The sequence below is a fragment of the Penicillium brevicompactum genome (assembly GCF_028827555.1).
Source record: "Penicillium brevicompactum strain IBT 35665 chromosome Unknown utg000002l_segment0_segment0, whole genome shotgun sequence".
Taxonomy (NCBI): Eukaryota; Fungi; Ascomycota; class Eurotiomycetes; order Eurotiales; family Aspergillaceae; genus Penicillium; species Penicillium brevicompactum.
The window spans coordinates 2,239,822-2,256,094 of record NW_026623205.1 but is presented as its reverse complement, the minus strand read 5'-3'; the positions used below and the strand labels follow the sequence as shown (position 1 = coordinate 2,256,094).

Here is a 16,273-nt window from a genome sequence, read left to right as displayed (position 1 = left end):
GGGAACAGCCAGTATATAAGGAAACCAAGACACTTTTGAAAAAACCTCTTCGATAGGCTGTAGGCTCTATCGCACCAATCTGGATGCGGGGTTTAGAATGCCGGTGGAGGCTAACGGCAACGGGATGCATGAATTGACGCTAAAGCGACGAATGAGGAAAAAGAGCGACAAGGAGGCCACCAGGGAAGGCCTACGCGAGCAAAAAGGAATCGGAGAAAGATAACCTGCAGAGATACAAATGGTGCGCGGATTGGCCCGGCATTCCTCCATTTCCTATCTTCACGCCATGTCGAAACTGCCCTCAACTTGGGAAAAGCCCCCCAACGCGGCTTTTCGGGGCTTACATGCTCTATTGCTGCACTTATCTGTTTGGCCACTGGATATTACTACGGAAATCAGGCCACTCCACGGTCGCTCGATCATGGCTCTTTGACTCAAATCGAGACACCCCTCACTGCTGTTGGAAACCTTCAAAAATGTGCAATTGATAATTTACTTGGCACTGGTTTACCTTTCTTGGAAAAAGCTTCGCCAATTACTCTGGTTGATTTCGAGGAACGCCGAGATCGTCTGGCGAATGCCTTGGTCGCCGAGGGCGTGGACGCCTTTGTCGTCGAGCCAGGCTATACATTCAAGTACTACGGCAATGTAAGCCAGCCGGAATGGGAGGTCTGGGAGGTAAGATTTTCATGCCTAAAAGTTCACAGAGAAGGAAATATACTCAGCCCATATTTAGCCCGAGGAGCGCCCTTTCTTGATGGTTGTCCATCCACAGAAAAATGAGCAGGGTGCTATAACTGCCAATACGACTTTCCTGTGCCCATCGTTTGAAGCAGAGCGAGCGCGTCTACTAGGTATGCCATTTGATGGGCCTATCCAAATTGTCGCCTGGGAAGAGCACTGGGATCCCTACGCGACACTTCAGCAGGCGAATGTATTCAGTGGTCTCCAGCGACAGCCTCGCTTGATGGTGGACGAGGAGATGCGCGACTTCATCCAAAGAGGACTCGGCACCGCTGGGTTTGAGGTGGTTGGTCTCAAAGGTCAGGTTGAGGAGGTTAGGCAGATCAAGAGTAACAGCGAAGTTGAGATCTTGCGTGCGGTCAATACGGGCACTGTTGAGGCAGTGCGGCAAATCAGGAAATGTACTGAGGAAGTTATTCTTCGATTTCACAGGCCATCATGCTGATATACTGATATAGGCCTGACCCCCGGACTGACGGAGAATGATATCGCGGTCGCTCTCGATAATGCATTGCGTGCCGCAGGAATGGAGCCTTTCTTCGATATCGTGCTATTTGGTATGTCTACCTACTGTGGCTTTTGGCTGGCCAATCTCTAACAGCTCTAGATGAAAATGCCTCAAATCCCCATGGAGGGACAAACGGATCTAAAGTTCTGGAGCCTGAGACGTTTGTTCTCATTGACGTCGGGTAAGTCGCGTTGATCTGCCCCACAAAGATCTACACAGACTAACAGTGCAAAGAGCTCATCTCTATGGCTATTCATCGGACATCTGCCGCACATTCTTCCCGCCATTCCTTCAAAAACCAGCTGAGGGGGAACCATTATCAGCACGCATCGAGGAGAAGCTCAAGGTAAGTCGTTAATAATTTCAGGACGAACTCTCCGACTGACTGTTTTCCTTAGGTCTGGGGTATCGTCTTTGAGGCACAAACCAAGTCTATTCAGCAAATGCGAGAGAACTCGACCGCTGCCAGTGTAGATATCGCTGCTCGCGATGTCATTACTGAAGCTGGATACGGAGAGACCTTCACCCACCGAGTTGGTCATGGAATTGGTATCAAAGGTTCGTCGTACGATCCAAAGTTTCATGTATAAACTGCTAATTGCTTTATGCGCAGCCCATGAAAGCCCCTATCTCAACCAGGGCAACGTCAAGAGTTTGCTCAAGACCGGAATGACCTTTACCTCAGAGCCAGGTATATATTTGGTAGATAAGTTCGGTGTCAGACACGAGGATGTGTTGTTGGTCCAGGGTGACGAGGAGCCAGTGCTTTTGACAGGGACGCGCGCCGTCGGTCCATGGGACCCATAAGGCAGGGTTTTACAACCCTCGGGAGGCTTCGCATTTTAGGAGGTACTTTCGAATGATTAAGTACAAGCCTCAGTGCCGCGCTCACGCGCGGTCAAAAAGACGACCATAGTTGCTTATACACAGGCGTAGTTATGTATTCGCTTAATCTCATATTTTGATTGGTAATGAAAGAGAGCTATCATCAACTTCAGGACCTTTTTTTAACTGTCTTTTAAACTGTCTTTTAAACTGTCTTTTAAACTGTCTTTTAAACTGTCTTTTAAACTGTCTTTTAAACTGTCTTTTAAACTGTCTTTTAAACTGTCTTTTTGGCTGTCCATCCAAGGTTCCAACTAATTGTCAAATCATCATGATTGGTCGAGAAATGGAGGTCTTGGCTAAGCCGTGAACAGAGAATTAGAAATTGGGAATTTCATATAAGCAGAGACAAAAAGGTACGAAGAATCATGAAAGGTGTTGTTAAACAATACATGGTTATTTTGCTATGCCGAATGACGAGGAAGGCCTTCTGCCTTCGTGGAATCACGACGCATCCAAATCACTTCAACTCAAGCCTGATCGCGTCATATTGAACGTAAACGGTCGCTGGAAGAATCGCAGTCTCGGTATCCGTTGCATTGTGAGGTAAATGCAGACGGAGCACATTGTCGCCCGCCTTCAACCAGCTTGCTGGGAACTCCATCCTGGACCCAACCTGATAGCAGCTGACTGCAGAGCGAACAATACAGCTGCTGGACTGATTGAACCCAATAACAAACGTGAGGGGGTCTTTCTCATCGTTGATGTAGCTCTCCAAGGACAGATTGTTGTAAGGCTCCACAGGGTTCCACACATCCGTGTTCCCTGCTGCAGTCTTCGCGCCCGCCAACTGGATTGTTAAAGTTGCTGTCTTTTGTTTCTTAAGCTGCTTCGCGTCGAGCTTGAAATTGATGTTCCAGTCATTTGTAGTATCGTATTCGACATGCGAGTCCCCTGCTGTCGGTCCAAAGACTGACCAGTGGGCCGTGTTCAGGTCGACGGCAGGATCGCTGGTTCCGATTGTGTAGTTGACACCATCTGGGAAATCGGCGCGCCAGTCATAAGCGCCCCAGTAGATGAGATACTCGGGGGGATTCAACGGGTGTGTGGAGTCCCTCGCGTCACCACGTCTGAATTCACCGGAGGATTTGTCCGGCACTCCGATCCGCCACACTTCGGTGCCTGCAGACTCTTGCTTCCAAGTCTCACGTATATTGGTCTGCTTTCCTGCGCGGATGGTGATTCCATCTTGGACAAAGTCACCGAATATACCTTCGGCATAAACAGTGAGGCGGTATTTTCCCTCTGTGACGCGATCAATCTTGAAGCTTCCGTCTTGGCTGATATCTGTCCAGTACTGGTAGGAGCTTGGGACCACGCTGTTGTCTTGGAAGTACTGGCCGTCAACCGTGAGAATGGCAATTGGGCGAACTGCCCCCTTAGGAAGCTTGACGGTTCCCTTTACGCTGCCTCTTTTGCTGGAGGGCACATATCCGACAACGTGTTTGGCGATGGAGTCATAAAACGCAGAGTTCCATTGTGGATTTGCTAGAGCCTCTGCCTCGGATCGTAGCTCTTCTAGCGAGGCTGAGCCTTTGCCGCCATTGAAAAGATAGTATTGGGGCCCGAAGGTTCGATCAAATCCGTTGGTGATGTTTGGTGTTCCCTCGCCGTGGTGGTTTGATACAATGTAGTTGTAAACGATCCCGTCAACTGTCAGGTCGGAATGTAACGGTCCCTGGAGAAGGTCAGTAATTGTCAACAATTATCCAAAGGTTGACAAACGCCATAATATGTGTCCTGGTCATCATGTTAGCATGGGTTTGATCTGTGCGATTTTAATAAGATATGGGACTAACCTTGGTGTTCATCACCATCCAGGCTCCAAAAGTCGTTCCATCTGATGTGCTCCCATCGGCGTAAAGGCCATGCACGCTATTGTTTCGCCATTCTACCGAGAAACGCAACGTCAGTGAGTGCAAAAGGCAAGGAGTCAAGGCCAATCTCACGGTTAGAGAAAGTATATTTGGTGAAATAATCCGAGAATTGAGTGTAGTAAGCATCGGTAGGTGTGTTATTGAATGTCCATGTCGCATCCTGGACCACAATCTGTTTTGAAATAGCCTCCTTGCTCGGCAGTGGCGCGGTTTGAACATCACTCGACGTGAGATGCGTCCAGAGATCAGTGTTTGGCCGGAACAAAGTTCGGAATTCTTGCAGGTTTCGCAGGAAAGGAGTGGTCTCGTTATGATAAGCCAAGCGACTGAACATGTGCAATCCCGTCTCCCCGTCGCGGAGGAACCAATATTGTTGGAACTTCTGCCCCGTGGGTGTATATGTATCGGTCAAGATCATGCCCCCGTACTTGGTCCCGGTTGAGTCGGTACCTTGCACCACTTCCATGCTCGGGGTCGTGGCTCCGGCGGTATAGAAGCCTGACGGGATGCAGTAACAATCGAGGTAGGGGCCGATGCCGGTGGATCCGGACTGGGCGCCCAGCAAGTCCTGGCCATCGAGAGTGAGATCCACAATCTGGCCGGCACTCCTCTTGAGTACAGCAGTCAGGCGATCATTGCCGAGTGTGATGTAAGTTGAGTTCTCGACAACTTGCAGCGCCGCGGTCGCACCGGCGGACCAGGCTACCAGGGCTGCTAGAGATGTCCGCATGGTTATTCACTGGAGAGCTGGGCGCGATGGAGTGGATTCGGCGACACGGGTTTGCCATTTGAAGTGTATATATACCCAGCGAATTGTACCATTTTGGCGGGGATCAATACACCGAGGCAGCGAGTTGCCAGGAGTCAAGCGAGCTGGTAGCAGTTTACCCCTTGGGGTCAGCCACGGGGCCATCTAAATCCGCCAATGATCTGAGGTCATAAGCTCAAGGTCCAAGCCAGAGATCCAATCGGCGCTTTAACTGTTGAAGTGCCAAGGCATTTCTGAGAACGCTAAGCGAGCTACCTCCGCAAACTCCTAAGCCGCAGTCTGGGGATTTGCGGGGTTTCCACGGAGAAATTTCTCGGGCATCGCTCGCCCGACTTGAGTGACAATTTGAAGAGTTTTGTTGGACTGTTTTCTCTCCTGGTTTTCAACCGCTTCACGGGTGCTGAGAAAACCATCTTGGTGCGTTGGGGCCACCACTGGGGGGTTGGAAAAAGAGGAAAGTCGATAATGCCGCTTAGGCCGGAAAATGCCAGAATTCGCCAGTTGGCGGAGCAAACGCGACCAACATCCCGAACCTCCGACATAACCAACGCGTTGATCTATATTTCAACATGCCCTGCAATGCCTATCTCCTTGGCATATTATCCAGGCAAGTGATATTTTTAAGGTCGAGATCAACGCTTGGCAGGGACTAGCATCTGGGCAGTGCCATTAAGTTAAACCATTTCGGCATTCCGGGTGACATCCCGAACATCTTCCGGGTTGAGGTCCGCGACATGTCTAGCTAACCTCGGGATTCAACGTCGGCAAGTCTAGTGCGGAATCGAGTCAGTCTACCGATCACAAATTAGATACATGGTCGGCAAACCCTCCAATGGGACGTCTCCAGATTCTACAAGATATCACAGATGCGGGACCTCTCCGTCGCCAAACGCCCACACTACATCCGAACCCCGTCATGCTTTCCCCATGGGGTTCAAGATTGGAGCCCAGATTCACGGGATGGGACCCATCTGGGATTTAAGATGGCCCTTGCGTGCTGGCATTGTGGACATATCCCTTCCGACAATCCAAAGGATTCCAATCTCTTGTATCTACAACACTCCCCAGACATCAGTCTTCAGCCCCAGTATACGGTGGTGATCACTAGATTCATCACATTGAATTTAGCCGACCTGTCCTGGATTCCCCTGCATCTGGCTTATCATGACGGTCGCAAAAGCAGGGAGTGACTCCAGTCGTGGAGAACGATCTAGCCACGAGATCAAGAGGACAGGGTCCGAGTCGTCAGAACATCTGGAAAATATCGGCGTGGCCTCTCCAGTCACCATAGCAGACGATGGCATCTACGAGAATGAATCACCACAGAATCCACGAAATTGGCCTCATTGGAAGAAAAATGCTCAGATCCTGATGGTGGCATTCCATTCGATGATGGGAACTTTCATGGCAGCTGGTATCGTTCCGGCATATGATGCTTTTGCAGAGGAGTATAATGTCACGGTTCCAGCTGCTAGTTACTTGACCTCATTCCAGGTACGTACTGATGCTCGGCCAGCTTGCTCTCGTTGTGACACATTTGCTAATCAGATAGAAACACGATTCAGATTTTGCTTCTCGGCTTATCCCCCTCATATGGAACCCTGTCACTGCTGTATATGGTCGATACCACGTTACACTGCTTTCGGTGTTCGGAAGCATGCTTTGCAACATCGGTGGCGCACGATGCACATCATACGGTGCCCAAATGGCCACTCGAGTACTCACAGCTATCCTCATTTCCCCGCCGATCGGCAATGGCAGTGGTGTCATTACAGAGCTATGCGAGCCTGAGCATCGTGGCAAGAAGATCGGCTGGTGGACGTTGATGACCACCATCGGTACACCATCCGGCCCATTCTTCATGGGTTTCGTGATCAAGCACATCGGTGTCCAATGGATCTTCTGGATTTTCGCTATCATCAACTTCTGCCAGTTCTTGATGTACCTTGCCATCGGAGATGAAACGATCTACAATCCCAAGAACGAGCGAAAGACATCCGGGTTCTGGAGTAAGCTGGTTCCACGAAAGATCAGCTCCAGATCCCTTCGACCTCTGGACATTGTTGCGCCGTTCTCTTTGGCTTCGCATCCCCGCATTCTTATTGCGGCATTTGCTCATGCCATCACATTCTGCTATGCTAATATAGCCATCATTGTGGAAATGCCGATTGCCTTCGGAGAAAAGTTCCACTTCGACGCTCAGCAGATCGGACTGCAGTTCATCGCCATTATCATCGGATGTGTCTTGGGTGAACAAATCAGTGGACCCATGTGCGATTGGTTCATGGAACGTATTCGCAAGACCCGGGGTCATTCATGCCCAGCTGATCGTCTTTGGCTTTCTTACATTGCCTTTGCGACCATATTTGCCGGTCTGTTGACTTGGGGTTTCCAACTGCAGCATGCGACCACCTGGAATGTCACCCCGTGCGTCGGGGCTGCCATTGCGAGTTTTGGAAACCAAATGCAAACCACTATTCTCACTACTTTCGCGGTGGAGAGCAATAAGGAACGAGCAAGTCAGGTCGGTGTGTTTGTCAATGTTTGTCGACAAATTTACGGATTCGTAAGTCCAGTCTTTCCCTAAATCCTTTGACGATTCCCGTAAACTAACTCATTCTCCAGCTCGGTCCGTTCTATTTCCCAGACATGTTTAGCGCACTTGGATTTGGTGGAGCGGCTGGTGTGATGGTGGCGATCATCGGAGGATGCGCATTACTCCCGATGATCGCAGTGCAGTTTGTTTCAACACGAAGTGATACGCGTTAAGAATCTTGGGGGGTGCGACATATCATGCAACACTTGATGTTAGGCTTCATTCCCTCTTTGTACATTTCAACAATCTGCCCCGTACTCCGTAAATGCAACGATTAGATTATAGATCTCTATTTGCCAAGTCACACATGGGACCCATGTAAAATGGAACCTTTCAAGACACTGGCTGATTTCTTCCCCCCCCCAATTTTTGTCCCATGGATCCTAGTATAAATTGCTGGGCACGCTGTTCAGCCAAGACATGTCCTGAAAGTCAGGGAACTCAAAGCTGTCAAGGATAGAAGCATTCATGCCTTCTCCGAAGGACATGTCACCTATCGCAGGAGAGTCACCTTCTTCTAGACTGCTGCTGGCCCCGTGGTGTACAGGCACACCTTCAGATGCCACCTGCTCGTAAAGAATCTCGAGAGCCGCAACACACCGTCGGGCAGATGTGCTATAACTCTGATACTTCCGCAAAATTTCCAAAGCTTGATTCCAAGATTCAGTAATAGACTCAGCGGTCACTTCCGCCAATATCGCGGAACACAGACGTCCAGCTATTAACACAGTCGCAGACGTGTAAACATCTAATCTTGTTAGACTCGAAGGACAATGGTGTCAAGGCTTTTTATACGCACACAGAACATTATACCACCACGCAGGCAGAGGACCGCCCGTACCATCGGTAGGAACATTGTTGTAGATCAGTCGTATTGATTCTTGGGCGGCTTTGACACATATTACAGAGCACTGCAAGGCAACACGGTGGGGGAAAGAGTCGTTTATCGATATAAGCGAGTCAGGCGCGGTGTTGTCACGTAGAGTGCAATATTTTGAGAGGGTCGGCCGAAAGAGAAGAATCCGTACGTGAAGAAACCTGTGATCACGAATTCGTAAGCCTTTTTTTTTCAAACTTAAACAAAATTTTCTATTCACAGGTTTCGACTGACCTTGCACGCAAGACAATGCTTTGGCGACAGAATATTGGATTCGCTGACGCCATTGCTGCCTCTCCGCGTAGATGCACTGGAAGGCTCTTGGTCCACCTGGAAAGGCAATGATCCAATTCAAATATGCTGCGTTCGCCCTCGATGGTGGTATTATTGAAATAGAAGTCATGGATGTCCTCTCCGCTTGGATCTGTAGAGGGATTATAGAGGCTGAGTAGGACGTCATTCATTATGTCGTAAAGTTCCAATGTTTTGCCAAAGAAGGCCATTATTGAAGGTCGATTGGGAGGCTGCGAGACCTCCAAGCTTGAATTGGACGGAATAAATTCGTCGTCAACGGCGGCAGGCAGAGGCACGACTCCACTGGAAGTTTTGGTAATCATGGCAGGGCGACCGAACGTCATGGATATGACACTGTTTGGATTAATTTAACACAAGGGCCACCAGAAAGCGTTAAGAATGACATACCGATCCATTAACACACACCCATGCCATATCTTTCGGGCTAGCTGTTGTTCTTCAAAGCTCTGAAAACTAGCAATGGTTTCAGGAAGATGTAAGCCCAAACTCTGGGCGTTCCGAATCGCCAGTCCAGTGACGATCCAGCATTGGTGTGCGGAGTCAGTACTCTGTAGATACTGTGCCATTAAAAGCAGACATTGGATCAGACCCGCCGATCCTGTATCCCAGAGATTGAATTGAAACAACCCTTTCGCTCGTGAGAAAAAGGCATCAGCGGATGCTTCACGCTCACTTGGCGGAACAAAGTCAGCTAGCTGACTTGCCAAAGCGAACATTACATTCAGCGTGCACATGAGCATGTTCTCATCCGAATCTAGAGTATCGCCTGCCCAGATTTTTGCGTACTCGCTTTTCATCTGCGCAGATATGAGGAATGGGTAAAGTGGGAAAACGTAATCCCAATACACATCCATAAGGCTGTCCGCCATCTTGCGGGGTGGCAGCACGTAATTGGCGACTGGCTGTTGGGGAGCATCCCTTCGGGGAGGCAGTAGTGTTGAGTTCACAGGTGCACGAGGAGTTGAAGACTGTCGGTAAGGTGCATCCACCCTTTTGTCGACTGCTGTCCTGATCTGACGCATGAATCCAGCTGCACTTGAGGTTCCAAAGAAGCCTTGACTGGCGCGCTCTTGTTCCACGGCCCCCATCATCGCATTGACGCCATCCCGTTGGGGCCTGGCTGTGGGCGCATCCGCTTGACTTGGTATGCTTCGAAATGTCCCTGGCGTCTCGGGTAGCGTCCCACCGGGTGTTGGAGATGGCAAAGTTGGCCGCTACGGTTGGATCAGATGAGTGGAAAGATTCAACCTGAAGAGCAAGCTTACCGGTGTAGAGCTCGGTGTGGGGGCTTTTCTGGGCCCTTGGGGCCCGTCAAGGCCTTCAAGTTGTTTGATCCGACTTTCAAGGTTTGAAATGTACCTTTGATGTGCAGATTAGCTTTTGTATGTTCAGTATGGGGCTTCAGAGGAAGCATTACGATTGATTTGCTTTTCGCTTCTCCAGCTCACCGGTGTAGTTGCATTGGATTCCCGGGTCGTTTCTCTTGCTGCATGGGCCACATACTCTTTGGTGTTAGCACGGGTGTGGTTCCGGATAACGCAGACCAGTATCATACCAGGTTGGACGCCATCGCAGCGAACTTTCCTAGCGCGACAATCGTCACAAGCTACCGAAATCTTTCGGCGCTTGACTCTATTCTTGGATTGGGGGGTGTCATCCATGGCAATAGCAATATTTGCACATAGTGACCAGCAAAAGTAGAAGGGTTTCGGGATTGGACCCGAACATTCCGCATCTTACGGGGGACTGAAACGACCTTAATGGCAGTCACATGGGCTGATCGCTATCGATAAGCTGATGTGGAAACGAAAACAAAAAAAACAAAAAGAAATGCTCACACTCGGAGTCGAACCGAGGATCTCATCATTACTAGTGATGCGCTTTACCACTAAGCCATGCGAGCTGATTAATGATAGCGTCACCAGAGTTTTGCAATATGACACAAATGCTATTCTAATAAAATAAACTTGACGCCCAATACAAAATCATCGTAGCACCACAAAAATGTTATGCGTTCACATCCAAAACAACCTGTTCATTCAATGTTCAGCTCCTTTGGATCCAACAGGCTTAAATCCTTGAAACCGTCGATGTCATCACTATTCACGCGTAAGGAGGCTGTCGTGTCCATCTGTCGAGAAAACTTACTATATCGAGTCTGTTTGAGGTCAAGCTTGTCCAATCCATGCTGTTGTGTTTTCACAGGAGTACTGCTTGGCTCCGGTTTTGTTAAATGTCGGATTGACTCAGTATCATTGGAATTCTGTTGGATGGCGTCAGTTTTGTCAAACAATATTCATTCAAGGCTGTGATATATATCGGTACCTTGGCTCCACTCAGCTTCTCCCTCAAGGTTTTCATTATGGTAGATCGACCCATTGTGATGTAACTAAACTTCTGGAGATAAAATGGGAACTGTGAGGATCCGAGTCCGGCCCTGGAAGTGTGAGTCACTTATATAACCTCAAATGCACCAAATATGGTTGTCTGAAATGGCTACTGCCTCGATATTGTGATTCGGAGCTCGGAGTTGCGGGTCCACGGGTCCAAACTTTTGGAACCGTTTGGGCAGCTTGGAGCCTCACTGATCTCCCGTCATTTCCAAGGTTGTCGGAGCTTCCAAGGGTTCAATTAAGCTTCCGTCTGAATTCCAAGGTTGCGCTTGCAAACCGTTTTACTAGTGCTCATCGTGCAATTTCGGGTTTGCTGTATTCAATCATTGCGATTCTACTTTTTCTTACATTTAACCATGTGAGATAACAATCAAGTTTACGAGGACAGCAAAAAAAAAAAAAAAAAAAAAAAAAGCAAAGTTTCTAAAGTTCTATTTAGCAATGCAAAAATCCAAAGTGCACGATGGGCACTAGGCTACCAGTTGACCCGTGGACTGCCAACCGCGTTAGTCATCTAGCTCCGAGCTCCGCCTTTCGAGCTCCGAGCGCCGATAAGAGCACTAGCCACGCCATTTTGTGCCCGCTTTGAAAGAGATGACATGGCACTTCCGACAAGCTGCGTGCCTTCGGACTTGAGTGATGGCAACCCCTCGCCGAAATGGACAGCTATCCTCCTGTGAGCCGTGTCGGACATCAAAGCTACGGTGTGATCACACTAGCCCGAGATGTGGACGCTGCGAGCGCCGCGGCCTTCGTTGTGTTTATCACCCAGCACCCCTAACTCGCTCAGCCGACAGATTAACACCAGCAAGGAGAAGACCAGCCTATCGTCAATCGGACCAACTAGGCAGCGCCAGTAAATCGCTCAACAACGACGAGACTTGGACGCGAAAGAAGGTGTCTGTCTCGGCAGGGTTTCTAGGCCAGACTAGTTACTCGGACGTCTTCACAGACGCAACGAGCGGTTTGTCCACTGGAAGATTACACGTCGTCGACCAGGATACTATTCCTGTCGATTCAAGACGTATAAATCTTGGCGCTCAGGTGCTCGCGCTTTTGGAGAATCTTCCATTCTATAGAGAGGTGATCACTGCCAGATTCAAAGTCTGGAAAGGGTGGACGATTGGGTGGAAGGTCACTGATATGGTCCTCACTGTGGTGGAAGAAATGTGGAACTCCTATGAAAGGGAAGAGATGGACACGATGCCGCGTGCTGTGCTCATGTCCCGACGACTGTTTGAAACACACACCAGGAGTTTTGATATAACATCATCCACGACATGGGAGGAATTCCAGATCACTGCGTCTGGAAGGTGGGAGACGATTGGACTTCTCTTCACTCTTGTCGGTGTAGCCACAGACTTGGTTTCTCATGACCACCCACTTTTCACAGACCCCGATGCAATGGATGCAAGTACACTTGCCAACACAGCTAGCGCCGTGGGAGACATATGTCTTCAGTTCTGTGATAATTCTGGAATCATCAACGATATTGTAAGCTGGATGTTACTGCACCAGATTACACTGTTAGGAGTAGTCTACGGCGAAGGTGGTGAGTAGCCCGTACCCCAGCCGCACTGTAATGATCTGTCTGACTTTGCTCCCTGACTTCCGACCATGGAGAAAGCTAGGAGAGTTGTCGACGACAGTGTTTGCACTCGGCTTACACCAGGATTCGAGTTCAAATGCACCCTTCTTTCTTGCTGAGCTTCGAAGAAGAACAATGGTCGCAGCTTTTACCGTGGACAAAGTGCTTGCCACCTTTCTCGGTCGACCACCACTGATTAGCTGGCGCTTCTGTAACATCTCGATGCCCCTTGATCTGAGTATGGAAGAGGTATTCGCTGAGCCTGCTGTCCGCGATGCTGCGATAGCCCAATTGGATGCCAACACAGGATGGAATCAGGAAGGCACTTTGAAAAAGGTCCATGGGCTCGGACTGCTCTTATTACAAGTGTCCTGCGGGAAAAAGTTTTGGATTTATCGCTCAGCTGGCAGACGGATAAGTTAAGTGAAAGAGTCGAGTGAGCTTGCAGATCTCTGATGCTTTGAGCTTGAATATCGCTGACCTTGTCAGGGAGCTTGCTCAAGAATCCCGCCGATTGCGAAATGCGCTACCAGAGTTTCTCCGATGGAAACCCGATGGTGACGGCGTGGGCATTTCCAGAATTGAAGATGCGTTCCTTTTCGAATTGGACTTGGAATTTCTCCACAATGACTTCCTACTTTACCGCACTCTCGGACAGCGCACACAAACTAAGCCACAGGAGATTATAGAGACTTCCCGAGAAATTCTCAAGGCCTTGATCCTGATGGTTTCCAAAATAATCCGCTGGGGACAATCTGTCAGTGGTGCGGGCTGGGTTGTGAGTATTTCCTCTTCAACAAACCCCTTGCATCTTCCGAGTTGAATTTGAGCCCTAACACGTTGAAATATCCAAGTTTCAGCTCTGTCTACCAGGTCTACCTTGTGCCGGCGTGCTGTCTGCAGAATTACTACGCCAGTCTCGATCGACAATACCCGCAAGCTCCTCGAACTTTCCTCGGTCGGAAATCATCCAAAATCTCACACTATACGCTTCATATCTTGATACCATGATCAGGCCCGACGAAGGTAACCACCGTCTGGCGCAACAAGGCCAAAAAGCAATCCGCCACGTCTTGGATCAAGTCCTCTCAGCTGAGCAGCTTCCTCCTGCTATCGATGGAAATGACTGGAGCGATATAGTAGCCAGAAATGATGACAACATCTTTGACGGCATGAACGTCGATGATAATGGGTTGCTTTTCAGCTTGGTTGATGGAAGCATGCAGCAAATGTCCGATTCTTGGCTCACATGGGTCAATTTTACTTAAGGATTCCCTATCATAGCGCGGAATGCCCAGGTGATATATCGAAGGCTTCGGGGCATTCTTGTTGCGTCTTAATCTGCCGCCTTGGAAGTAATATTCAAAGAGTGTCTGGTCCTCGTCCTCGATTAAGACCTCGGAAGCTCATACTGATTCCTGAAATAGAAGGAAAGAAGGAAAAACGAGCGCACAATTACACAATTGAAATATAATTTGATTATACATCCAAAATGATGCTATCCACCTGCAGTGAAGTAAAAAAACCGGCTGTTTGGCCGAGAATACTACACCCCTGATCCTCTAATAGAGAGGAAGCTTGTAAGCATCAAAGTTGTATGTCCAGGTATCAATGGAAGCCTGGTGGTAGACACAATCCATGATGGTTCCGTTGTTCTTCCACAGAGGACGCAGCGGCCAGGTGCAAATCTCTTGCTTCTCGCCCTCGCGGTCACCCTGAAGAACAGTTGCATTTAGTCTCTGGGGAACAACATCGCTCTCAACCCATTGAATCAATGTTTCCAGCGTTGTCTGGGGGAAAGGACCATTGGGCTGGTATGAGTTCGTGTTGCAATGCGCAGCGCCGGGAATCAAATACAGACGGTACCAATCAGCGAGAGCGCGGTTACCGTCCTTGTAAGACATCTCAGGGTACATGGTCTTGCGGACTGAATCCTGGTAGTGGACGGAAGATCCAGGCGGGATGCTGTTATCGGACTCGCCGTGGAAGTGCAGAACCTTGCCGCCGGCGGAGTGGAAGGGGGTCAGATCAGGCATGGTGGTTTGCAAAACGTCTTCGTAGCGAGCCTGACCCAATTTCATCCAGTCAACCAATGTGTCGTAAGTCACATTTTGCAGAGTGGACATGTTATCGACATCCTCCAATTCCAAGAAACGCTTGACCCATTCGCCACCGAAGGAGGTGATGTCCAGCTCCCATTTTTTAGTCTCGCTATTGTATTGGGTTGCGGCATCATCGAATGATGCAGAAGGTTGGTACCAGACATAAGCACGCTTTCCGTCGAGGGTGTGCAGACCCTCTAGCATCTTGCTGGCGATAGCGACACCCTTGGCAGTGACCTTTCCACTTTGTTCAGGAGTGCTGCTCGAGATAAAGGCGCGCTTCTTCAGATTTCTGGTAGACGACGAGGCAGCGCAGTGGTAAGAAGCTCCAATAGTAGTGTTCAAGTTAAAGTGTAACTTGCACAAATCTGTTCGTGAGACGACTCCGTCTACACGACCATCAAGCTTGTCACAGCTGGAGATTGTCATGTTCATGATCTTCTCTAGCTCACAAGGAGGCGGGTAGTAGCCCATTGTATGCTCGACGATGTCGGGATACAGGTGATTAGGCTGCTGCTGGCCGTATCGCATAGCGGGAGCGCCAATAACAGCACCATCCCATTCATCTGCGTAGCGTTGGACCTGACTCCAGCCTTCGCGGCCACCTTCGGAGCATCCTTGGTAATAGGCATAGAGCTTGTCTTGTGTTCCGAAGAAGTTCTTGGTGAATGCCTTGCCAATCAAGGTCAACTCGTGATGGGCTTCGTAGCCGAACATGTACAGGGCATCGCGGTTGATGGTGCCGTTGGCAAGAAGGAACACCTCATCCAACTGTGCATCGAATCCACCAAATCCGCCATCAGTGATACCGGCGGCGGCGCCGTAAATGATTCCTCCGGGAAGAGAGTTCGAGCCTGAATTGATCGCGTAGCCTCCTCCACCAGTTGACAGCCAACGGTTCTGGAATTTATCGGGCGATGGCAGCCAGAGCTCTAGCTGAACTTGGTCATCGCGGCCTGTGTGGGAGTACGCGAAAGTGACATTGCAATAGTCGAATGTGGCGTCGGGAAAGAAGACCTGCCCCGATACAGAAGCGTTGTATACGGGGGATGCGGTGATAGTCGTTGACTTAATAGAGATACCATTCACAAAGCCACTCTTGGGCAAAGCGGATTTGGCGTGGGTGGTAGTGCAAACGTCTTTGAGGGTGCTTGCATATGCTGCCCCCACAAGACCCGCTCCGAGAGTGAGGGATTGGAACTTCATCTCTTCGCAAAGTCACTTCAAATGTTCCGAGTGGAGATGGAATGGAGAGGATGAAGAAGGGGGATAGAAGACAGGGCAGGACGCATAGAAATACCACCGGGGCATCATACGTAGGACCATCTTCTAAGAGAAATGATCGACATTGGCTTCCATAGACCGCAGTCACCTCGTTGCAGGTCTCCTTCCTTGAGACGGGTGGTACTCCGTACTCCCGGATCACCCCACATCTGATTGTGAAGAAATTCTCAAGAAATTAAAAGAAGGGGGAGAGTGGAGCATCTTCGTAACCACGCGTTGCCCTGAACTTGCTTTTACTAGTCCACTTCCAACCTCATCCAAAGCTTTGATATTCGGATTTAAGATTTTAAGGCTCGGGTAGCGAGGCTTGGCGTCCCAAATAGGCACTCGGGCCC

The 16,273-nt window shown here is 49.5% G+C and overlaps 6 protein-coding genes across 6 annotated transcripts; 3 read left to right on the top strand and 3 right to left on the bottom strand.

The window, feature by feature from the left end:
- Positions 1–147: 147 nt before the first annotated feature.
- N7506_003527 (uncharacterized protein) lies at positions 148–2,059 on the top strand (the record flags this gene model as incomplete). The annotated part of the gene is made up of 7 exons (XM_056952822.1): positions 148–678; positions 737–1,145; positions 1,203–1,301; positions 1,352–1,433; positions 1,487–1,598; positions 1,651–1,810; positions 1,866–2,059. Coding segments are annotated over 7 exons (1,587 nt in total), but the record flags the coding sequence as incomplete, so codon positions are not given.
- A 538-nt stretch (positions 2,060–2,597) lies between these two features.
- On the bottom strand, positions 2,598–4,744 carry rglB (polysaccharide lyase family 4 protein; the record flags this gene model as incomplete). The annotated part of the gene is made up of 4 exons (XM_056952821.1): positions 2,598–3,815; positions 3,863–3,877; positions 3,937–4,028; positions 4,087–4,744. The coding sequence occupies 4 exons, from the start codon at positions 4,742–4,744 to the stop codon at positions 2,598–2,600; spliced, it is 1,983 nt and encodes a 660-aa protein (XP_056814513.1).
- Positions 4,745–5,947: 1,203 nt separating this feature from the next.
- Positions 5,948–7,552, top strand: N7506_003525 (uncharacterized protein; the record flags this gene model as incomplete). The annotated part of the gene is made up of 3 exons (XM_056952820.1): positions 5,948–6,277; positions 6,336–7,349; positions 7,409–7,552. 3 exons carry the CDS (start codon positions 5,948–5,950, stop codon positions 7,550–7,552), a joined length of 1,488 nt encoding a protein of 495 aa, XP_056814512.1.
- A 210-nt stretch (positions 7,553–7,762) lies between these two features.
- On the bottom strand, positions 7,763–9,659 carry N7506_003524 (transcription factor domain-containing protein; the record flags this gene model as incomplete). Its single annotated transcript, XM_056952819.1, has 4 exons — positions 7,763–8,132; positions 8,181–8,417; positions 8,491–8,904; positions 8,959–9,659. The coding sequence occupies 4 exons, from the start codon at positions 9,657–9,659 to the stop codon at positions 7,763–7,765; spliced, it is 1,722 nt and encodes a 573-aa protein (XP_056814511.1).
- Positions 9,660–11,622: 1,963 nt separating this feature from the next.
- N7506_003523 (fungal specific transcription factor domain-containing protein) lies at positions 11,623–13,820 on the top strand (the record flags this gene model as incomplete). Its single annotated transcript, XM_056952818.1, has 5 exons — positions 11,623–11,723; positions 11,816–12,458; positions 12,502–12,920; positions 13,042–13,330; positions 13,407–13,820. The coding sequence occupies 5 exons, from the start codon at positions 11,623–11,625 to the stop codon at positions 13,818–13,820; spliced, it is 1,866 nt and encodes a 621-aa protein (XP_056814510.1).
- A 294-nt stretch (positions 13,821–14,114) lies between these two features.
- Positions 14,115–15,860, bottom strand: N7506_003522 (uncharacterized protein; the record flags this gene model as incomplete). Its single annotated transcript, XM_056952817.1, has 1 exon — positions 14,115–15,860. The coding sequence occupies one exon, from the start codon at positions 15,858–15,860 to the stop codon at positions 14,115–14,117; it is 1,746 nt and encodes a 581-aa protein (XP_056814509.1).
- Between the last annotated feature and the right edge of the window lie 413 nt (positions 15,861–16,273).